We start from the raw sequence: 24,405 nt of genomic DNA on the forward strand, positions 1-24,405 counted from the left end.
AGAGACAACTTCTCTCTTGTGTAACCTGTATCAATATTTAGCTAAGGGCATATGTCTTCTGTGAATAAAGAGCTTTTACACATTAGCAAAAAGAAAAAAAAAAAGAATATTCCTATAATCTGACAGAAAAATGAAAAAAGCTATGAATAGGAAATTCATTTAAATACTAAAATAAATAAGAATATGAAAACATCTTAACTTTACTAGTAACTTTTAAAATGTAAACTTAAGCAATGTAGTCATTAACTTTGACAAAGGGGGAGAGAAGACTACACAATACTATCTGGTAGTTAAGGTTCAAAAGTAATAAAAATATAAATGCCCTATATACAAATATTGGTATGGAAATAACCACAGTTAATGTAATAACATAACTATATTCATACTATTGTATTGTAAATACAATGAAAATTGCTAAATAAGCAAAATGTCCAATTTATAAGGGGGTTGGTTAAATAAATTAAAGGAGGTATGCAGCAATTAACAATGATACTACAATTACATATTTAATATTAATAAAATGGGGGAAACATTCATGTCATATTACTGAGTTTTAAAAGTACAAAATAATGTATTATGTGAAAATATTTTTATAAAATGAGAAAGTAGAATGAAAAGGTCTCTATCAAAGAGTTAATAGTGAAAATATGAATTATTTTAATAATTAGCAATATATTAGCTGTCTTTCAAATGTTAACTTCTCTTTGAGCCTTAATCAAAAGTGACTTTTCCCTCATTGGAATGCCAGAGCACTCTGCTTCTATGTCTTCCTTTTCTTAGCATGGTTGCCCTCTCTGTAATCAGGGCATACATATTTCATATCCTGTGTAGTGGTGGGTAGTACAACTTATAAAATCATCATTTTAAGGTGCATATTTATTGACTATTTACAATTTGCCAGGCACTGAGTTAAGGCCCAGGGACTATGGAAAACCTCATAATACACTTGCTCTAGTGTGGGATGAATCAAGGATAGAAAATTATGCAGTCCTTTCTTCTAAGTATACAGAGCGATGACTCGGGAAGGGAAGCAAGCCCAGACTTTGGAGTTTGGTGAAAACTTTTTAGAGGAAGGACATTCAGGGGTCATCACTGGAGGACAGTGACCCTGGAGTGGAAAGAATGTTCCAGGCAGAGAGAAGAATGACTGAAAAAGCTAATGATCAACCCAAATCATAAAAGTTTAGGAAACTGAAATCAGGTCTGTGTTCCTGGGATCCTGATCTGAGGAAATAAAGCCTTTGAGGGGAATTGAGAATAGATGATGAAGGGTCTCATAAGCTCTCTTTACATTTGACTATTCTTTGAACAATTGAGTATGCTCTTACCTTTAACAGCTTGTGATTTAAGTTCCTTCAGTTTGTTTAGAGATTTTTAGAAAAATACTGCTTAATTATTCAATTTTCCTTTAAGAAATAGGATGCTAAATATATATAAATTATACTCTACTTTTCATATTTAAATTGGGACTTCTGTTGCTTTTATTTTTGCAAGATTAGAAATTTTAAACATTTTTGTTCAAATTTGCTCTTGGGAGGAGAATGTTAACATAAACCAGTCATGATACTTCTCTCTCAGTTGGAAGTTACGCAGGAAACTCATCATCAGATCTGAATTCTGTAGTAACTATTTCAATGGCCTTCTCAGTTTTTATTTTAAATATATTCTGAATTACTTTTTTAGCTTCAGTAATACTTCAGCTATAGTATATAACATTTATATACATTTTAATATGCTATCAGTTCAGTTCTGTTGCTCCATCGTGTCCGACTCTGTGCGGCCCCATGGACTGCAGCACACCAGGCCTCCCTGTCCATCACCAAGTGCCAGAGTTTACTCAAGCTCATGACTATTGAGTCGGTGATGCCGTCCAACCATCTCACCCTCTGCTGCCCTCTTCTCTTCCTGTGCTCAATCTTTCCCAGCATCAGGGTCTTTTCAGATGAGTCAGTTCTATACATCAGGTGGCCAAAGTATTGGAGTTTCAGCTTCAGTATCAATCCTTCCAATTAATATTCAGGACTGATTTCCTTTAGGATAGACTAGTTGGATCTCCTTGCAGTCCAAGGGACTCTCAAGTGTCTTCTCCAACACCACAATTCAAAAGCATCAATTCTTCAGCAATGCTGTAAAGAGTTGGACTGTAAAGAGTTGTAAAGTCCAACTCTCACATCCATACATGACTACTGGAAAAACCATAGCATTGACTAGGCAGACCTTTGTTGGCAAAGTAATGTCTCTGCTTTTCAGTATGTTGTCTAGGTTGGTCATAACTTTTCTTCCAAGGAGCAAGCATCTTTTAATTTCATGGCTGCAGTCACCATCTGCAGTGATTTTGGAGCCCCCCAAAATAAAGTCTGTCACTGTTTCCACTCTTTCTCCATCTATTTGCCATGAAGTGATGGGACCAGATGCCATGATCTTAGTTTTCTGAATGTTGAGTTTTTACTCAACGTTTACTCTCCTCTTTCACTTTCAACAAGTCATATATAAGAATTTGTTAAAGTATATATTTTCTCCTAAATATATCTTAGGAAAAAGTTAAAATGGAATTATATAAGAAAGATAAACAATTAAATTTTGACTTTGTGTTTCTAGCACTGGAATCTAGTACACTGGGAAGGAATATAAGAATATATATAATAAAATGAAGCCAATTCTCCAATTTATGGTGATGTTTAAGACCCATATGACAAAAAGTTATACTCAAGTTAGCTGTGTGCCTGAAAACTGAAATAATTTTGCTTTCCTATCTTTTGCCCACTATTTGAACTTACCTCATTTTTCCTTTTTTTTTTTTTTTGTATAAGACATGGGATAAGAAAAATCCAATTAACATCAGAAATCACATTCTTTATCAGAAAATGATATAATTTGGAGAAGGACTAAGGAAAGAATGAATGTTATTTGCAAGTTTCTCTCAGTGTTTGAATTTGTCATCTGGCATTCCTTTTTAAAATATTTTGATCTTTTCTAATATTAAGACAGGGACAAAATTATGAGAGAAATAGGGATTTATAAATAAAAAGCAAACAGGTTTTGAGGGCAGGTAATTCACATGGTATTTATAAAACATTAAATATCAGGTACTTTGATTTATGAAAACTGCTTAAGAGGTAGTGAGTTTAGCGTTACATCTTCAAAAAGTACTGCTGCCCAGAGTTCATCTCTTGAGATGCTGGATTACATTAAAAAGGAAAAATCTCATGAAAGAATAAACTCTTGGTCTTGCTTGGGAGAAAAATCTAAACTTTAGAGGCTAGCTCAAAAGTCTATTTTGGTTGCAGCCTTCAAGTCTGATAGGAATCATAGCTCTTCAATTGAAAGCCTATTAAAAGTAGCATCAAGGTTAATGAAGAGCAAGCTAGATCTCCTGAGAATAATGCATGCTGACATTGACATGCTTGCTGCCACAGTTCTGCTCTGTGGGCCTGGGGAGGCTGCTGTCTGCCCAGCCCTGGGAGAGGGAAGGAGCACAAAGGGACTCACAGTTCTGGATGTCGGAGGAGCTGAAGGACTGGTTAGGGAAACCATCTCCTGGATTGCTAATCGGAGCTTTAAGCGATGCAGAGGGTTGCTGATTCCAATCTCTCTCTGGATCTCAGTGTCCGATAAAGCAGACATAATGGCACCACTCTTCACATTGGCTCTGCAGGCTGCCACATACCAAGCAGGCATTCCCAACCAGAGCTGTTGGATTGGGAGGAAAATGTACCCAGATTATAATCATAGTTAACCATTAACGCTATGTGCTACATTGTATTCTAATTACCTGACCTGTATGAACTCATTTATTACCACAACCCCATGAAAGAGATGCAATTCTTATTTCCCCCAGGAGAGAGAGAGGCATAAAGACATTAAATAATTTATTCAAAGAACCAGTTAGGCAGTAATGGAAATAAAGATTGGAAAGGTAGCCTTCAGGGTCTGCAATTTAACAACGAATTTATGAGGGATAAATATAATAGCTGCACCTCACCAAACCTCCTCTAGAGTTTAAGGACAAGAATGGCTACAAGCTGCATTTGGTAAAGGCTCAATTAACACATTTGTTTAATAAATGACTTCAATTTAGAATTCTCCTTTGGAATTCTGAGTGCTTTTAATCAAAGGCTTTAATGTGGCTAAGCGACATTTCCAACCTACCTACCTATGCTATGTGCTAATTTGTATGTGCTCCATTAGATGCTAAATAGGAAAATACTTTTTGGAGAACGAAATGATGGGCTAATGGAAGAGGCTAACAGTATAAGCACCTGTAAAACATTAATTAAAGAGAGTTATGAAACAAATAATGCTCTAGAAATTACGGATTCTGATTTTTCAACTTTGCTGTGAGACTCTGGAAGGAGTTGAATTGGCAGTGCAATGAACACAGCATAATGCCCAGCACGCATCTGAAGCCCAGGGTGGATGCGCTGAGTTGTAGCAGCAGAATTACACACACTATTTTAATAAGGAATATTCTTGCCATTCCTCTCCCCGCTCCCCTATGAAGAAGAAGCGGGGCACGTGCTGGTGAGTTTAAATTTTTAAAAAGCTAAAGTACTATTTTGGGGGGAGGGGTATTTTATTTGTTGGTATGAACAGACTGAGCAAAAGGAGAGTGAGAGCAAGTGAAGGAAAAAGTGAAGAACAACCATAAATCAGCAATATATAGCGTCAAGAGCTCTAGACTAAGAATCAGAAGGCTCGGGCCTTCCCTGTCATCGGTGAGTTGTACAAGTCCTCTGTACCTCAGCCCTATTTCCCTCCTTTGTAAAATGGAAGGGATTTGGCTTTATTATTTCTAAGGCTTTGTTTTAGGCAGCTTCTAAGATGGTTCCAAATAATCTCACTTCCTGATATTCCTGCACGTGTATCACCCTCTTCCTCCAAGTTGGGGCTGGACCTGGAGACTTACTGTAATGAAAAGACTGTGTGATGAAAGTGACTGGCGCTGGTGGTGAAGAACCCACCTGCCAATGCAAGGGGTGCCAGAGATCCAGGTTTGATCCCTGGGAAGATCCTTTAAAGGAGGGCATGGCACCCCACTCCAGTATTCTTGCCTGGAGAATCCCATGGACAGAGGAGCCTGGCAGGCTATAGTCCATAGGATCGCACAGAGTCAGACACGACTGAAGCGACTTAGCACACATGCAAAATGATGGGATGTGACTTTCCAGGTTAGGTTACGAACAGACGGGCTTCATTCCAGCTGGTCCTCTCTGCCTCTATTCTCTGAGCTCTTGCTCTGGGGGAAGCCAGCTGTCGAGCTGCGAGCAGTCCTGTGAGATGCTCATGTGGAAAGGAACAGATGTCTCTGGCCAACAGCTAGCAAGGAATGGAGTCAGCTCAGAACTGGATTTTCCCCCAAGTCAAGTCTTGACACGACTGGGGCCCTGGGCTGACACTCTGCCTGCAGTCTTGTGAGAGACTCTGGAAAGAGGCCGTAGTAAACCATGTCTAGATTCCTGACCCACAGAAGTCATGAGGAAAAGAAATGCTACGTGTTGGGATAATTTGCTACATGATAGTAAATAACTAATACTGATTTTTTTTTTAATTTTAAAAATTCTTCTATGTTAAGGGGTTGCTTGCTTCTGTAGAGGAATTAAAAAGTCAAATCGTTCACACAACGTGACCTGGGCTGTGACGGAGAGAGAAAGGAGACAGGTGCAATGCATGACTGACGATAGCATCTCCTACATGTTAGGCATGGGAATTGACCTTGCCTTGACAGATAATGATTATATACGAGTAAAGACGGGATTTGAATTCATAGTTTGTAACCTGAAGTTCAAAATAACTAAACATCTAAATATACCTTCACTGGACCTGAATGATTTTCACTTCTTTTCACCTCCTCTATACTAAGATATTTGGACTTCCATACCAGTTAACATTACCAATACATGGTTGCCAATACCTAGTTACCAAGGTCATTCCTGATTGTTCTGTGTGCGAAGTCGTTTCAGTCATGTCTGACTCTGTGCAACCCTATGGACTATAGCCTGCTGTGCTCCTCCGATCATGATATTCTCCAGGCAAGAACACTGGAGTGGGTCACCATGCCCTTCTCCAGGGGATCTTCCAGACCCAGAGATGGAACCCATGACTCTTAACATCTCCTGCACTGGCAGGCAGGTTCCTTACCACTAGTGCTACCCGGAAAGCCCCCATTCCTGATTAGACTTTCACAAAGTTCTTGGTGTCTATAAATGGTGTATGAAGCATCAGACTTATTTGTACCCATCACTCAGTGGGCTGTGCAATCAAGGAGGTACTAAAGGAGGTGAAAGTTAAGAGCTCTCACTCACTGGATCACCCACCTCATTCATCATGTTTATTCCATTTTATAATTTCAGTCACTTTAGGGAACACACAAGGAGCAATTTCTGTGTGCTCAGGATAGTTTTAATTAGCAGAAATGTCACTGCCTGTCATTCCCTAGGCCCTTAATGTCAGTAAATCTTTTTTTAATAAAGGATCTGTTCATCACTTGCCAAAATAGCAGCTAACTCTGTGAAATTGTAGCTCATTTCGCTGGAGAGAAACTGCACAATGAGTTGCTCTCAGTTTTGCAGTGGGCTTTCTTAAACATTTTGTCTTATAAATTGATTTTTAAAATATAGTAATTTTAAAGACATATTCGGAAGAACAGCTGTGATCACTAATAAGCTAAAAAATTTCCTGACTGATATGAAAGAATAAAGCAAGACACAGGCTTCTTTCACTCAGTCCAAGGAAAAAATGCAAAGCATGTTTTTATATTTATCTGTGTAAGATAATTTTTTAAAATTAAATGTTTTGTTGTCCCTCATTGATTAATTCGTTAGCTCTGGATTTGATATAATAATGAAGGTGAACAATTTTAGAATCCTGAACCTTTTAAAACAATGGTTTCTAATTGCCTCTGCCAAGCAACAAAAGTTCATACAGTCAGTCCCTTGGTGTTCTTGGGCTATTGGCTCCAGGACATCGCAGACCAAAATCTGCAGATGCTGGAGTCCCTGTCGGGCCTGACTATCCAGGGCTTATCATCCATGGATTTGTTTCAGATTGAACGTGTTTGGTTGAATCCACGGGCGGGGAACCCATGGATACGGTGGACTGACTATACTCCCCTTCATCTTGACATCAGCATCTCCTAGCAGCTGCCAACAGCCCACATTAGAGAACTGAATGGAAGGGGTGGTGAAACTATTGATAAGTGGCATGAAAGGGCCCTTGTGGTCAAATATGTATTTCCTTCCCCATTCTCGTCTGCTTCTGCTGATCAGGTATTGATTCATTTATCCAGGCCCTTGTATTGTGCAGGATATGCTAAATGTAGTTCTCATTTCATTAAAAACATTCAGTCTAGACCCAGAGGGGAACAAGGGTTTGTGTATTCTGCAAAATTCCAAATGTCTAAATCTAGCTGGCTCCTTCATGTTCGGGAATTATACTACAAGCAAAGGAATGGCTGCAAATGTCTTGAATCACACAGAAGTGTTAAAAATACGGAGATGGCTCTTTTCTGTTAACCTGCTGATGAGGAAGGGCTCTGGACTAATGTACTGGACAGATGCTTCCTAGCAACAACACAGCGCAAGTGTTAGTCACTCAGTTGTGTCTGACTCTTTGTGCCCCCATGGGCTGTAGCCCCCCAGGCTCCTCTGTCCATGGGATTCTCCAGGCAAGAGTACTGGAATGAGTTGCCATTCTCTTCTCCAGGGGATCTTCCTGACCCAGGGATCAAATCCGGGTCTCCTACATTGCAGGCAGATTCTTTACTGTCCGAGGAGTGTCACTCAAGAATTGCTTCTTGATTTACTCTAGATATAAAGAACACGGAATTTACTAAGAGTTTCTTTCATCTCACTGCCTGCTGCTTCTGCCACAGTCACAAGAAAGCATCAGAGTAAAATCACAGCTATGACTGTGGGTCCCTAGATAAAGCAAACATTCTCTTTATAAGCTATTCCAGACTATGGGAAAAATGAAGACGTCAGGAACCCAGCTTTACTTGTCTCTAAACATTGGATTGGATGAGAGTCTTCTGATTTAATTCTCTTACCTCTAGCCATGCGACTACAGTGGGCCCATCCCACTGGGCAAAAGGTAATCCCTTTCTCCGAGCTTCTTCTAGAAGTTCGTGCCTGAAGTATACAGCAAGGATTATTAGTCAGGTAATATGGGAAAAGATGGCTGTGATTATTTTTAATGACAATATTTTTTAAAAGCCCAATAATCTTTATAAGCTTTTAATGAGTTAATACAGAATAACAGAATTCTTTCTTTCTTTGAATAATACATGCAAATCATCCATTGATTTTATTAGAAATGAAACATTGATATCTAAACATAATCTAAACACTGATTCTCTGAAATTCAAACATTAAATGTTAATGGACTAAGAAACTGAATTATATTATCAACAAATATCTTTATCCCTTAAACAAGAAAGTGGCCCACATATACATATTCCTGCATGCATTACAGGGTCTAAATGAAGTTTCTTCCATCTGTCTTGTCTGCTTCTCTTTATTATTTCAATAGTAAAAAAAAATGCCTGTTTATAGAGGCAGAAGATCAAGTCCATAATTTTAGCCCCATTTAAATGATACACTTGATTTTAGTATGCTTTCTGGGTCCAGGTGGCTATCTTAGGAGTTAGTTTTTTGTATAGACTACAACATTACTTCTCATTTGAAGGGAACTCTGAGGTACATTGACTTCCATCTTTAAAAACAATGTAAGGTATAAAATTCAATAGTACACTTATTTTCATTTACAATCACTACTGGTTTTAATAAAAGCAAAGCATCTCAATGACAACAAATGGTTGTTTCTGAAAACAAAAATATGTGAAGAGCCTAGACAAATGCATCTTTAATCACTATCCCTACTACTGACCCTTGACATCCATTTACAAAACCAATTTCAGCTTGTTAATGATTGAAATAACAAGTTTGTGTTTCTTTGGAACTCAAATTGATATATTCCTGGCCAGGACTATACTGGAAAATATATTCTCTATTCCTTAGATACATTGATCTTACACACACATTTTATACATATTGTTTTATTTTGAATGTGTGTCTTTCATGCTTAGGAACTCCAAAATGAAGCATTTGATTATTTCCTGCTATCAACTGATTAATTGCTTATTGAGGTGGACTATAACATGTTAGAATATATAATAAAGATGTCTTCTAACACAAAAGCTTTCCATGTCTGCGATAGATGCTACCACAAAATGCAGCGCAACAAAGAAATGAGGAGGCAAAACAAAGATTGAAGTTAATTGTAGCTGAAGAGACACATAAATCAACTGCTTTTTCACTTCACAGGGTAATAAAGAAAGCATGCGTAAGCTATTCAGCACCTGGGAAGGGGGACAGCGACACTGGCGCCCTGACTCCAGAGTGAAACTAGAGCAGTTCTCGAACCTGGCTTGCTCTCCTCTCACCCATCCCCTCAGGCTTTCCAATGACATTCCTGCACTGAGAACTGGGCTTTTTGAATAGCCTAGTCTCACTGTTATAGAATATATCAATATATTCAATATATTGAATATAAATGAGTTGAAGGGTTAAACAACAAACCATCAGGTAATTATCGAGCACCTATTGTGAGCTGAGACCTGAGACTCACACAGACAAGCACCCAGTTTTACAGGAGATCCCTGGTTAAACAGAAAAAGCAAATACAAGAAACTGTTTAAAAATATAGTACAATTCACAAATAGATGCTAACCTCAATGAAGCACATTCTGAGTGGGATGTTTTGGAGAAGGGGTTAATATTCGTAGCAATGGAAATGAGCAGTGGAGACTTTAGAGCAACTGAACTGACTTTGAAGGGCTGGTGGAAAGGAGTTAGGGATGACATTCCAAGCATGACGAGCAGTAAGGGTGGAGGGGCAGAGGCAGGACTGAACACAAGACACATGCAAGAAAATTCAGAGTAGGTTTCCACAGAGCCCAGGAGCATTATCAAGAGTTGCAACGTTATATCCATTAGGGGGGGAAAACACTTCAGTTATGTGACAGGTGAGTAGCATTAAAGGGGAAGAAACAAATACACATTTACAACTGGTTTTTGCTACATTTAGCAAAAAAAAAAAAAAAAAGGCAAGTCAATATGCACTCACCATCTAGAAAGCACATAACATTTTCACAAGGAAATGACATAAATCATACATAAGCCATTTTTGGAAAGTAGAACATTTCAATTGTGAAACTTCTAATGAGTTCCCTAATTTAAAAAGCACACCACAGGAACTGGAGTGATCCTGTTAAAAGTTGAGTCAGATAATGTAACTTCTCTGCTCATAACTTTCCAATTACTATTTGCCTCACTGAGAATAAAAGCTAAAGCAGCTGTTAGGATCCACTCTACCCTCTGTTCTCGGACTCAACTCCCATCTCAGCAAGCAACACTGGTTTCCTTGTTGTTCCCTGGACACAGTCCAGACTTTTTTCTGCCGCAGGACCTTTGCATATGCTGTTGCCTCATTTTGAATGCTTGTCTCCTGTATCTTCACATGCCTTACTCTTTGTATACTTTTAAATCTTTACTCAAATGTCACTTTCTCTCTGAATGTCTCTTCCCCTCTTTCCCATAATACCAAGCAGACATTCCTTATCCCCATTCCTTGCCTTATTTTTTCCCACATCACTTATCTTCTAATATAACGTATCATTTATGTCTCGACCTGTCATCTCATGAAAGAAAGTAAGCTCAAGGGGGACCAATGGTTCAAGTACATACTCTGTTCAGAGGTGCATCTGAAGCATCCAGAACAAAGCCAGGCACCAAAGAGGTGTTCGGTAAACAGTAGTGAATGTTGAACATGTCAGCCAGTATTTGTTTACATTTAGTTGCTTCTTGTTTCAGTAAATTACATCTCATAATATATTTTTAGTATATTTTTTCCAGTCACTTTATGAGAACAACACCCATGACAGATGATTCTAAGAGTTCGATCTGGTTTGAGACTCCTGGTAGGAATCTGATTAAGAGGCGATCCAATGAGCTCAAATAATCCTATTCTCCTTTTGAACAGAAATTTATCATACAGTTGTCTGAGAAATCATCGGACATTATATCCCATGGAAAATATTTCCTTGTGCTTTGTTATGTTTAAATCACAAACACTCATAGCACAGCAGCTTTAGTAAGAGTATGCAAATGTCATGGGGAGCGTGTAATTTCCTTCGTTCTGTCTCACCGTAAACATCTGAAACAGCAGACCAGTGTCACAGCTCGATTACAGCTCAGAATTTTATTTGGCAAGCAAAGGAACATACACCCTCAAGGCATGAAGGCAGGCTGACCTTAAAGGAAAAGTGAAGAGAAGAGAGGCCAGAGGCCCATTTTTGGCTCTTTTCAAATGTTTTTTCTCTTCCCCCTGAGCCTGCCCTATGTAAACTGGGCGAGCCAGGAGGGCTGTTTGTTTCACCTGAGGGTCTCACTCCAGTCCCCGGACCTTCCTTTGTTCTGTTTTCGAGGGCTTTTCCCTACTTTGTCTTTTAGCCACTGCCATTCTGGACTCCTTTTTCCTACTCTAACTACCTAACACAAAGATAATGAGGTAAGGGTCCAGGGGATTCTGCCTTTGGCCCTTGGCTGGCAGGGCTAAATCCCAAATAGAGGCCTCTGAACTGATACATTTGAAACTGTGAGAAACAGGCCAGACTGGAGTGGATGACTGTATGTTGCATGATATTAATCCAGATCTGCTTTTCCTTAACCCAAGGGCGGTATTAATTATGTAAAGCAATGCACTGAAATTCTCAAAGCAATATTTCATTTAATTTTTCTCTATTAAAAAAAATCTGCATCATATGGAAATTATTTAAGTGACATATATCTGGACACACTGGCTTGGGAGAGAGGCATGGTTAGGAAAATGAAGCAATATGGTTACTGCTGAAGTTCTTGGAAATCACTGAGTTTAATACATGGTGATCTCACGAGAGATTATTAAGAATGAGTATAGCATTAATTGCATGAAGGCATGTTTGTGGTCATCAGATATTTTGAAGATACTTTCAGAGAAATAGTGACCTGCAGTATTAGGAAATACTAAATTAAAAAAAAGTGACTGGATAAATAGGCATTTTGGATACACTGGTGTTCTCTGCTTTTGTCTTCCTTCCTTCCTTCCTTCTTCCCTTGCTCCCTCCCTTCCTTCTCTTTCTCTCTCTCTGTTCCTTTGTTTCTTTCTTTCTCCCTTCCTTCTTCTTTTTCTCTTTTAGATAATCTAATATCTAGCCATCCTTTCCCCTCAAATCACCTACATCTACCGATCACTATACACATGGGCACCCATGAAGTGAAGTGAAGTAGCTCAGTCATGCCCGACTCTTTGTGACCCCCATGGACTGTAGCCCACCAGGCCCCTCCGTCCATGGGATTCTCCAGGCAAGGGTACTGGAGTGGGTTGCTATTTCCTTCTCCAGGAGATATTTCCCACCCAGGGATCGAACCTGGGTCTTCTGCATTGTAGGCAGATGCTTTGCCGTCTGAGCCACCAGGGAATATTGGGCACCCACATTTGTTTTAAATTTTAGAACAGATTTTAGAGGACAGTCAGTAGCACTTCCTTGTACAGGAAGTTTCAGGTACAAGACTGTCATTTCCTGTGTGGAAACAAAGTACTGGTTGTAAAGGAAGGTCAGTTTTGAATCAGAAAAACTTCTGCGTTGCTGAGTCTTTTCAGCAAACACATTCTTGTCTGCAGGAAAGAATGCCATTGCTGCTGTTGCTGCTAAGTTGCTTCAGTCGTGTCCGACTCTGTGTGACCCCATAGATGGCAGCCCACCAGGCTCCCCCGTCCCTGGGATACTCCAGGCAAGAACACTGGAGTGGGTTGCCATTTCCTCCTCCAATGCATGAAAGTGAAAAGTGAAAGTGAAGTCGCTCAGTCGTGTCCGACTCTTAGCGACCCCATGGACTGCAGCGCACCAGGCTCCTCCATCCATGGGATTTTCCAGGCAAGAGTACTGGAGTGGGGTGCCATTGCCTTCTCCAAGAATGCCATTAGATTTCCCCAAAGGCCTCAGACTCTCTTGAGAAGGGTGTCAGTGAGTTACTGTCAATGGAATGCGGTGTGTCGAGAAGCACGTGGGGAACACTCAGGGGTGTGAATAATTGGCAAGTTCACAGGGAAACGTGCAGAGGGTAGCCTGCACTTGCCGCACCTGATCCGAAGACAGGAGCAAAGCGTGGGCACCCTAGTGATATCTACCACCAAGGACATCTAGATAAAGGGCTGGAAATGTCTAAAAAATGTAAATCCATCAAGGGCATTTTCTGGGCTTGTAGTTCCTAAATCCTAATCCAGACTAATTTAAGCAAGTATGGCTTTGCTTGAATGATTCCATCCAAATAGAAATGTCTGGTTCCTCCTTTCTAGGTTTTATATCTTCAACTGTTTCAGTTTTGACCTCACAAGTAGAGTATGTTTGCGTTTCTTAGCTTTGTGTCTTTCATACTGAATGATATCCATATGCTTTCCTGTCTTGTCTTCCCACTGTGTCTTGTTTTTCAAGACACAACAAAAACGCTTTCTCTCTGAAACCAGCCTACCCTGCACCTGGAGGCAACACTTAGTACTTATTTTTTTAGGCCCCTCAGTACCAAGCAATTTTCCCTAGAATATCTTTAACATTTTGCTGAGTCAGAAATTTTGTTAGTTTTATTTTGTTTTGAGGTCAAAAATTCAATGCATAGTAGGTCTATAAGAATCTACTGACTGCCTGCTGACCCTAGTCCCAGGGCGTCCGCAGTCCCTGATCTCATGCTCTTATAGTTTGGGAGAACAACTTGTAAATCAACAAATTCACTAAGATGTTAAATGCTGAGAAATGAAATTCATTATTCAAAAATTCACAACCCTGGGGGCAGTGAAGTCTCCTTCTCCATATTTTTCCCAATGTGGATGGTTCGTTGGTGTCAGTGAAAAGAGAGTCACAAAGAGTCAGCTTCCTCATGTGTAAGATGAAGTTGATAACAGTACCTATTTCAGAGGGTTGGTATGAGAGTTAAATAAGAAAATATATTTAATGTGATGACAACTATAATGTGTACAAAAGAAACAGCCAATAAATATGAGCTATTTATTATTGAACTGTCCTCTGAAAATCATTCAATAGTTACTCAAATGCCTACAACACAATCATCAACTTGGATTACAAAGACTAAACCTTCCTTTCTAATAATCTTCCCTGACCTCTAATTAGACCTAGAAACTTACTTTGCCAAATAATTTGAACATGAATAATTCCATCTTTGCAAGTACCATTTTCTAGCAATAGTAAGTTGTTTCTTGTCTTTGATGATCAAAATCTCGAGTGCTAGCTAAGTTGCTTCACTCATGTCTGACTCTTTGTGACTGTAGCCCGCCAGGCTCCTCTGTCCATGGGATTCTCCAGGCAAGAATATTGGAGTGGGTTACCATTTCCTTCTCCAGGGGATCTTCCCGACCCAGGGATCGAACCCAGGTCTCATGCCTCAGAGGCAGATTCTCTACCATCTGAGCTATCAGAGAAGCTCTGGGACACCTAAATCATAAAACATCCTCTTATTTTTGATCATCCCAGATCCCACAATGACTCTTATCTTTCAAAATCTGGAAATTCATAGTGTGAGTGTCATTCATAAAGACTGTTTCCTTCTTGCCTGCGTGTGTGTTCAGTCATGTCCAACTCTTTGTGACCCCATGGACTCTAGCCTGGCAGGCCACTCTGTCCATGGAACTTCCCAGGCAAGAATACTGGAATGGGTTGCCATTTCCTACTCCAAGGGATCTTCCTGACACGGGGATTGAACTGCGTTTCTTGCATCTCCTTCATCGACAGGCAGATTTTTTACCACTGTGCCACTTAGGAAGCCCATTAACGGCACCAAATGCATGAGGTTCATCTTCCTCCCAAGACTAACATTCAGAAGTAAGAGTTTACTCTTCTACTGCACCATGCATCTTTGCTTGATCTAGCCAAGAACATCTTTTGAGAGATTGCTGTCTCGTAATCCATGAAATTCTCAGTGTTGACAACCATCCAGGATCCTTGGTCGAAGGTTGACTTTTAAGTATTCTATGTTTTTGTTAAGATCCAACTACTTATTACATCTTAATAAGAAGTAAGAATTTTGCTTATCAGTTACACAGATTGGCTGCAGAAAGAGATTAAAATGTCCTCTCTAAAATTAAATATGATATTTTGTAAATTGATTGGCTACTACCAAAGCTTTTGTTTAAACTCATTTGTAGATCATGGCAGTGAACTCCCAGTCTGCCTCTCCGGTGGTATTCCCTACTTCTCATCATTGTTCCACCTTCCAGAAAGACCTTTCTAAACACAAATATTTTTGGAAGGGTTGCCTGCTTTAAAAACTTCAAAGGGGGAGGGAAGATTTTAAAGCAGGCAACTAAAAATAAACTTCCCAGGTGGCACAGTGGTAACGAATCCACCTGCCAATGCAGGAGATATGAGATGCAGGCTCGATCCCTGCATCAGGAAGATCCCCTGGAAGAGGAAATGACAACCCATGCCAGTATTCTTGCCAGGAGAATCCTATGGATAGAGGAGTCTGGTGGGCTACAGCCCATGGGGTCACTAAGAGCTGGGCATGACTGAGCGCACACAGAGAACTGAAAATAAAGGTCATATATCTTGGCACAACTAAAAAGACCCTTGGTGAAATGGCCCTTGGATTTCTCCTAGCTTCTTTTGCTCAACCAGTACTGCAGTGCTTGCTATGTCCCAAATACCTCATTCTATTTTTTTACCCTCCATGACTTTGTATATGCCTTTATCTTCTGCCCGGGACATCCTTCTTTGCATCATAATTGTGGAAAACTCACACTTATCTTTCTGACTCAGTTTAAACTTTATCCTTCCTGTCAAGATTCCAAGACCTGTCCCAGGCAGAATTCATTTTCTCTTCTACGAGAGAAAGAGAAATTTGAATACATATTCTGTACATATAATACAAATACATATATTTGAAGAGAATACATATTCTCTTCAAATATTATAACTTGCATACATTCTAGTTATTGCACTTGCTGTATTTCTCATTTATGATTTAATATTGTATTTAAATGTAATTGAAATGTATTACAATTGAGTACAGTGAGTAATTGAATCTATTGTACTTTCTTGTTTATATGAACCACTTCATATTCTGAGATAAAATATCATGGTTTGAAAAATTTATGTTTCTGTATGCAGACGAATTAGGCTTTGGATCTTGGATAATAATTGCTGATATGCATTTACCACTTACTCTGTGATACTGAGTGACAGTGTGAAGCACGATCCTTAGTGCCTTATACGTATAAGTCATGAACCTTCACAGCCATCCAACAAGATACATGCTGATACACATTTGCAGATGAGGACACTGAAGATGAGACCACTTGGAACACACAGTCAGTGAGCCAGAGCCAGAATCTGAGCATCACAACCTGGTTAGAGTCAGCCTCTTACCCCCCACATTATCCTTTAGCTAACTAAACTCTCTGAACTTTTCACAATCATGAAAGGAGGATGGGAGTAACCACATCTTTGTTAAAATGAAAGGCAATGATGCTCTCCCACCTGTATTTCTCCTCTCATTTTCATTCACATGTAGACTCACATTAATTTGATTTCTGGTAATATAGATAGTCTTTACCACCTTCACCATCACACATCAGTTCCCAACACTATAAGATAAAAAAGGAACCTTCCTTTTCTTGCTGTTTCCTATTAAAAACAGGTTCTGAATCTTGGCCAGAGGAAGGAAGTTAGCCCCATTTATATAATCAGGATGGAAAAGCTGAATTTGTAATTTGTTTCAGTTTAATTTTGCATTATTGTAATACAAAGTAATTATCTGGTTGAAAAATTTATCTTTAGGGTTTATTTATTTACTGTGGCACACAGCAAGTACTTACTTATTAATATAACCAGGAGAAATAAATGACTTGATAAGAACCAAGAATGAAATGTAAGTCAAAATAATTTGACAGTTGAATCTACTTCTTAACAGTATAATACAGAGAATAAATCTATACATAGTTCTAAAAGCAAATTTACATAACTTTGCACTATTATTAATTATAAAATGTATCCTATTCCTATAAACTTCAACAGTGAAGAGGGTAAATAAAACATGATCTCTTCGAATTTCAACCAGACAATGGGTTATAATGCCATTTTTCAGAAATCTATATCTATTGACCAATTCTGTGAGAATCAAAAGTACAAAAAACTGTTTCAAATTCTGGTCAGTAAATATGAAGGAAATATAGCACCATATCAATTTTTTTAAACACATGTAAGTTGAAAAAATATATATATTAATTAACATAATTATTCTGAACAGAAATATATTCCAAATCCCAATCAACTGCTTCAGACATTGATTACCTAACTATACACATTTAGCTCCATAAAATTAAGAGTTTCAAATCCAACATTAACAAGGTTGACTTGATCTGAAAGCACAGCATGCTGTGATTCTGTATGTGGGTAAGTGCAAGTGTACATGTAGGTATATCCTATTTGGCACATTTTCACATGTAGTACATATAAAAGTCCATTGCACATTTACGTGGTGCTTTATTTAGATCCTCAGATGCATGCTACATTGCTTGAAACTGAAATTATTTGAATACATAAATCCTAAGTTCATTCATGTTGAAACCTTTTTTTTTTTTTTCCTGCAAAAATGGAGGGCAGAGCCTCAGGAAAGAAATATATTTGTGAATTTGAGTTGGGATTTACATAATTTCACTCCTCATTTTATTTTGAATTTAATTACTTTCAAAACCGCTAAAAAGGTATAAACACACACATGCATGCACAAATGTGATGGAGCAATGCAGTTACTCATGCTGTTGTTGACAGCTAGCGGGGCTTGTATTTCTTCCCGGTAAACAATTTCCCTTTTGCAGTACACTGTGGTCTGTCCTCCCCAGTCCCTTCCTGATTGTTAAATAGGAACTTACTGGAGAGACACTGGGAAGTTTGCAGGTTTATTTGGAGGCCATTTAGACTAGACTGCTTTGGTGCTTCATTAATTTTGAGTCCTCTTTAAATCAGATTTGAAGTTTATAGTTCTAAGCTTCTGAGATTATTTTTTTCCCATACTCTTGTGAGTATTAGGAAGTTGGCAGAAAGTACAGATAATATAAGTCATTCACTCAAAGGTATGCAGAAAACACATGGAGCTTAAAGTCTTGTCTTCTGTTCCTAATTCAATATTCTTTCCACCCAAATCTTCCCACGTCTATGCTATGTTCGTACTGTCTTCTCCTGACATTTAACTTCCCAAGCTTCCTTTAGTAATTGGACCAAGGAAATGATTTTGGGGTCTTAAAATGTTTAAATTCTAGGAGCATGCGCAAGACAAGAAATTAAATTTTAGAATTAAGGTAATTATATCAGTTTCTTAAAGTCCACAGACATTGATGTATTATGAATTTATTATTTTTCAATATTGCATTCAAAAAGAAAAGGGAGAATAAAGTTTTATTTCTTGGCATTATTTTTCTCATGAAACTTAAAATCATTAGAAAACAGAAGGCTACTATTACATGATGACATGTAAACAATTCTTTAAAATCCAGGGTCAGAGTAGTGAATATTTTAAAAAAGTAAGGTCTTACAATTTGCATTTGGCCAATGTAGTTGAATAGTACTCCAATCACAGTTTGCCTTGCATTTTCAAGAACACTTCCTAGAGCTTTCCTTAATATAAATTATCCTAACTTAAAAAAATACTGCATTGTTAAATAATTAGTAGTAGTAATTATATCTTAGAGTAGGAAAAATGTAACAAATGTAAACCAAACTAATAAACAAAGCACATGACCTGTATTGGTGTATAAAATATCCATATTGCCCATTAGTGACACTTTCCATAGCTTCCTGAAAAATTGCATCTCACTAGAGCCGTTTTATTTGCTCCCTCAAAATGTTTTGCTTAAGTGTAAAAATCAATACCTCTCTCCATCTAAAGTGTTTTATAGCTCATCATGTTGTCCATGTGGGCATTTATAGAAATGTAATACTTTATATTATGCATAAACTGAAGCCTACTTGGTTTTAGAAATAAATAACATATTCTAAATTTAGTTCAAAAAGCAGGATTTGAAATTTGGAACAGTAATCTTAGTAATACACCTTTCAAAGCTTTAAGAATTAACTCGTAGTATAGGAAACAGGAGAAAGAACACACGAGACCAAAGGGTTCAGCCAAAACCAAGGATTACATATAAGTTCTACTGGGGGAGATTCAACATTTAACCCTCTTCATCAAAGGGCAGTTCTGGTAACTGACAAATAAATTTATCTCTTGAATATAATGCTAGTGGAGAACCATGAAGCACTTTGAAACACACAGGCAGAGTCAGCCATGCAGCATAGTCAAAAATACCCAAGTGACCTGCAGCTATTACTTAAGCCTCACTGAATGTCATACTCACCCCTAGAGAGTGACTTAAGAACTAGGGAAAATGTCATCTGGATTGTCTTTTGATGTGTGTCTAGTAGAACCGAAGAAATTGAAGTGCCTGAAAGGCCAACATGATTCATTTAAATGTGAACATTTCTCTGAACCAATGATTCCTTTTAAGAAAATGAATACACTTCACAATTTTCATTTTAGGTCAGAGGCCGTGCAGCTTGTGTTACAACTGAAAGGAGAAATACTAAAGACAAAAGAAAAAGAGGATGGTGCTGAAAATAAACATGTTCAGCAGCCATTGTGATTCAACTTACCCTGATGTGCTTTTCATGAGATGGAGGAGGACAGATGAAAAAGAAAAGCACACAAATGTTAATGGATACATTTCAATCCAAAGAAAGCCATGGAATAAAACAAGAGCATCATTTCAGATGTGCTAAAGCTCAGATACGAGAAAGACATGGTGTTCTGTTTTTTTTTTTTTTTTAAATTTCACCATGACACAGATACTCACTGCATCCAAAAGCATAATCAGGCTGAAGGCAGTTCTAATAGTTGACCAGTAGTCTGTCTCTTGAAAATGAGCCACTCTGAAACATGCATGACCACATTTTCCCAGCCTATAGTAAACCCCGGGAGGAAGTCAGGCAGCTTGTTAAAGAAGATTCTTCACCTCAGGCCACTCAGGTTATTTTACAAATAGAAGCAGTAACCTATTAAGTGATGCTTGGGATCTCAAACAGATTTATAAGCTTAGAGCTTAAGAAAAATACAGCAGACTTCTGGAAAGACAGTGACTCGAAGAAAGCACTGGTTTGAGGGTGGGTCTATCTGGATTCTGGTTCACATACATGGTTTGATCAAAATCACTGGGAAGGTTCTGATGTTCAATCTCCCGAACTTAATTTGAGGCAAGAAGAAATTTTCACATCCTAGTTCCATAATTTTATTGTGACATTACACATGTGGTATAACAATAGTAATAATTATGTGCCAGTAATCAGGTCATGAAAAAGTCCTAAAAAATTCTATCAGTCTTCTCCCCTCTAGAAGAGTAATTCCTCCTCCTCTATTTAAGCTGGCAACTGGGTGTCTTTAAGTAGACACATTTATTTATTTGGACAGATGTTGGTAAACATTGCTCTGAGGGGGAAAATGAACTAGATTAGTTCACCAATGTTACCAGATGTCATCACAGAAAGGTTGATTTTGTTGTGGTGTTTGAAGTAGCCCACTTGTTCCCTGGGGAGAGTAGAGGCACTGGGAAAATATGGAATTTAAATAACCCAATAAAAAGCCATGAGAATATTATTTTAAATTTTTTTATAAAAGCATACTAGACCAATTCTTAGAAAAATAAAATTTTACTACATAAAATATAGTCAATGTAACAAAATATGAAGCAGAGATTCCTATCTAAGAAATGAAGCAAGTTAGAGAGCTCCCTTTTTTAATTACACAATCATTATAAAGAAAAGCTGGAAGTGCGATGAACACCCTGCACGTGCCTCCTCCAAATGCATTCATTCAGAGAAACTGTGTATTCTTTCACTAAATGTGCATTTTGGAGAAATGCAGTTCTTTGACCTTAGCTTCAGAACAGCTGGGACTAGTTTTTAAATTTTTCACATAAACAAAAACACAGCAGCCCATACACATTGGCATCTCAATGTCCTAAGAAACTTAAGGCATCTTTCTTGCATCATATATGCAACAGAAAGGAAATTAAGACCCAAAGAAATACATTCTAGGTGGTTAGAATGATTTTCCTGTCAACATACCTGTGAACTCTTTGATGAGTTATGAGAAAAAAGCAATTTCTGAGCTCTCCATGAAAACTATTTTTCATGAAGCATTTGGGGCCAGTTATTACCATGGACAAAATAATCTTCCTCAGCCTACAAGTTACCTAGGCATTGCTCTCCAATAAAGTTGAATAAATCTGCACACAGTGGAATATTAATTTTTTTCACATATTTATCATTTTTAAAATAGGAAATCTGTACCTATAGAAATACCCTAAATATAAAACATGAGAAATTGTGAAAATAAACAGGAAATACAAACATATGACTCAAAAAGTATTGCTTAAAGTTCTAATATATTTATCAGTGTGCATAAGTTATCTGACTTCTCATAGTTTTTACTAACTTTCTTCTCCTCCACAGGCAATTAATTTAAGAGCAATCTTGACTAGCTATTTCATTTTAGAATTAAGTATTTCAGCTCACAACTTTCAAAAAGACATGTTCTGCAACGGACAAAAAGCTGTAATTATAAATGACTCTTAAGAGAGTTTGTGATAATATATTATAAATTCATATCAGAGGTAATATATATTTGTAGTGCTTTTGGTCTAGATAAAGACAGTTTTCTTCTTATAAAAATTGATATTCTTTTCTACATGCAATTATTTATAGGAACATATAACTTATTTTTTTCTTTCTACTCCAGATTGTCAAAATTATGAGAATACCAAGAGAGATTCTGTCAAAAATTAATCTTCTTCATTTAAAGACCACTGTAGTATATAATAGACAAATAATTTTTCACTGACCTAGAAAAAATAGGTTTTAAGTTACCCTCTAACCAATAAGAACAAGTCAGTTATTGGCACAATATTTTCCTTGGGAACATCAGCATACATCCAGGCACAAACAAGAAGATATTATCAACTAACATATATCTTATATTTAAAAACAGGATTCTTAAATGTTTAATTGCCTCACTTTAATCTTCTAGATCTTCCACTGAATGAATGAGCCGTCTATTTATAAACTAGTTAACTTTGAATGCAAAATTTCACATTAGAAATATTTATTAAATGAACTTCATATGTGGAATGTAGTTGCCTTTTGCTTCTTAAAGTTCAAGTTAACGACTCAGAAATTTAAAAAATCAATTGTTAACAATTGAGATTGAGGAGTGAACAGATAGTGACTGAAGCGAAAAAGTAGAATGAAGAAATGATTTCCTTTAATAGGTGAAACTTGAGCATGTTTAAATGCTGATGACCACAATCCAGAAGAGAGGAGAATTTGAAGAGAATCTGAAGTACAAGTGGGAAACTGGCACAACCAGACAGACAAAATAAGCAGGGATGGTCTTAAATGAGAAGAAATTAACCTACTTTGCTGTGTTAAAGCAGGATGGGGGCAAGAGTTAGTGTGAATTCAGCAGCAAATAATTCAGAGGACTGAGGTGGTCTCTTTCTCTCTCCCTCTAGAGTAGAATGTGAATGCACCTGCAGAAGACACAGGTTTGAGGACAGTGGAGGTCTCTGACAAAAGCTGCAGAGAATAGAAAGAAGACCGGTGACAGAAAAATATTGGGAATACCTGGCAGTGTTGAATTCCCACATGAAGCTGATTCAAATTCCCTTGCATTAATTTTCTCTTGTAACCCAAACATAGCCATGGAGAAAGAAAAATTCATTGGTGACTCTAGTTATGATATGGACATAACCAAATGAAAAAAAATCATGGGTTTGGAATTTCTGAGCATGGTGAAATTATGGTCATAGAATCCAAGCGAAATAGGGAGATAGAAGAGGACCGAATGCAGCTGATACACTAAAAAGTGATAGAAGTTTTTAAAAAGATGATAGTAGAAGAAGTTGATAAAACCAAGCTGAAAGAAGGAGATAGGAAGGAATGATATGCATGAATTAGTAACTTCTGAGTAGGGGTGATCTGGGAGCAATGACAGGATTCAGAATATAACATAGGATGTGTCTGACTTGGAAGAGAGAATGACATTGGAAGTAATGAAGCCATGAACTTAAAGGTTAAGTTGCAAACAGCTGATTTATGTGGATATAAGAGCACCCAGGGATGATAGCAGAAATTGCTTTATATACAGTGATGGGATACAGATAAAAATAAATAGCCAAGCACATTTATAGTGATCCTTATAAATTAAAGAAAATGATTCAGAAGTGTTAAGTATGGTTTATTATACTTCTACAGAAATAATTTTTCTTTAAAGTCAATATTGAATCCAAATAGCTGAAGTATTTAAGACTCTTTAAAAGAGGCTGAGAAATCTTTACTTTTTCAAGAATTTTGTTATTCTTTTGCCCGTGATTATATTCCAGTCAAGCCCCAATTAAAAAATTTAAGTATGTAGAATCTGAAATAAATACATTTAACTGTATGCTGTATATATATGTAATATATATATATATGTATCAATCAGTTCAGTCGCTCAGCCATGTCTGACTCTTTTTGGCCCCATAGACTGCAGCACGCCAGGCTTCCCTGCCCATCACCAGCTCCCAGAGCTTACTCAAACTCATGTCCATTCTGTTGGTGATGCCATCCAACCATCTCACCCTCTGTTGTTCCCTTCTCCTCCCACCTTCAATCTTTCCCAGCATCAGGGTCTTTTCCAAGGAGTCAGTTCTTCACATCAGGTGGCCAAAGTATTAGAGCTTCAGCTTCAGTCCTTCCAATGAATATTCAGGACTGATTTTCTTTAGGATTGACTAGTTTGATCTCCTTGCAGTCCAAGGGACTCTCGAGTCTTCTCCAACACCACAGTTCAAAAGCATCAATTCTTCAGCACTCAGCTTTCTTTATAGTCCAATTCTCACACCCATACGTGACTACTGGAAAAACCATAGCCTTGACTAAATGGACCTTTGTTGGTAAAGTAATGTCTCTGCTTTTTTAATATGCTGCCTAGATATATATATCTGTGTGTGTGTTCAGTCGCTAAGTCATGTTCAACTCTTTGTGACCCCATCGACTGCAGCATGCCAGGCTTCCGCGTCCTTCACTATCTCCTGGAGTTTGCTCAAATTCATGTCCATTTGAGTCAGTGATGCCATCCAATCATCTCATCCTCTGATGGCCCCTTCTTCTGCCTTCAGCCCTTCCCGGCATCAGTTATATATATGTATACATGCATACATATATTTTTTGAATGAAAAGTCTCTTGTTATCTATTTTTTTTATAAAACCCTGTC

General features: G+C 37.9%; 1 protein-coding gene and 1 non-coding gene across 15 annotated transcripts in view; both read right to left on the bottom strand.

The window, feature by feature from the left end:
- Positions 1-24,405, bottom strand: part of PPFIA2 (PTPRF interacting protein alpha 2) — a 502,235-nt gene that overhangs the window by 30,994 nt on the left and 446,836 nt on the right. For all 14 annotated transcript variants that reach the window (XR_009494446.1, XM_059886832.1, XM_059886831.1 and 11 more), the window contains 2 exons: positions 8,045-8,126; positions 3,490-3,690 (listed from right to left, as the gene is read on the bottom strand). Coding sequence is in view for 13 of the 14 variants with exons in the window: in XM_059886832.1 (XP_059742815.1) it covers positions 3,490-3,690; positions 8,045-8,126 (283 nt within the window). In the remaining variant the exon portion in view is untranslated. The remainder of the gene's footprint in view (positions 1-3,489; positions 3,691-8,044; positions 8,127-24,405) is intronic.
- On the bottom strand, positions 12,443-12,514 carry TRNAC-ACA (transfer RNA cysteine (anticodon ACA)). Its single transcript has one exon. It is a non-coding gene; the product is annotated as a tRNA-Cys (tRNA).

The sequence above is a fragment of the Bos taurus genome, chromosome 5 (assembly GCF_002263795.3).
Source record: "Bos taurus isolate L1 Dominette 01449 registration number 42190680 breed Hereford chromosome 5, ARS-UCD2.0, whole genome shotgun sequence".
NCBI classification, from domain to species: domain Eukaryota; kingdom Metazoa; phylum Chordata; class Mammalia; order Artiodactyla; family Bovidae; genus Bos; species Bos taurus.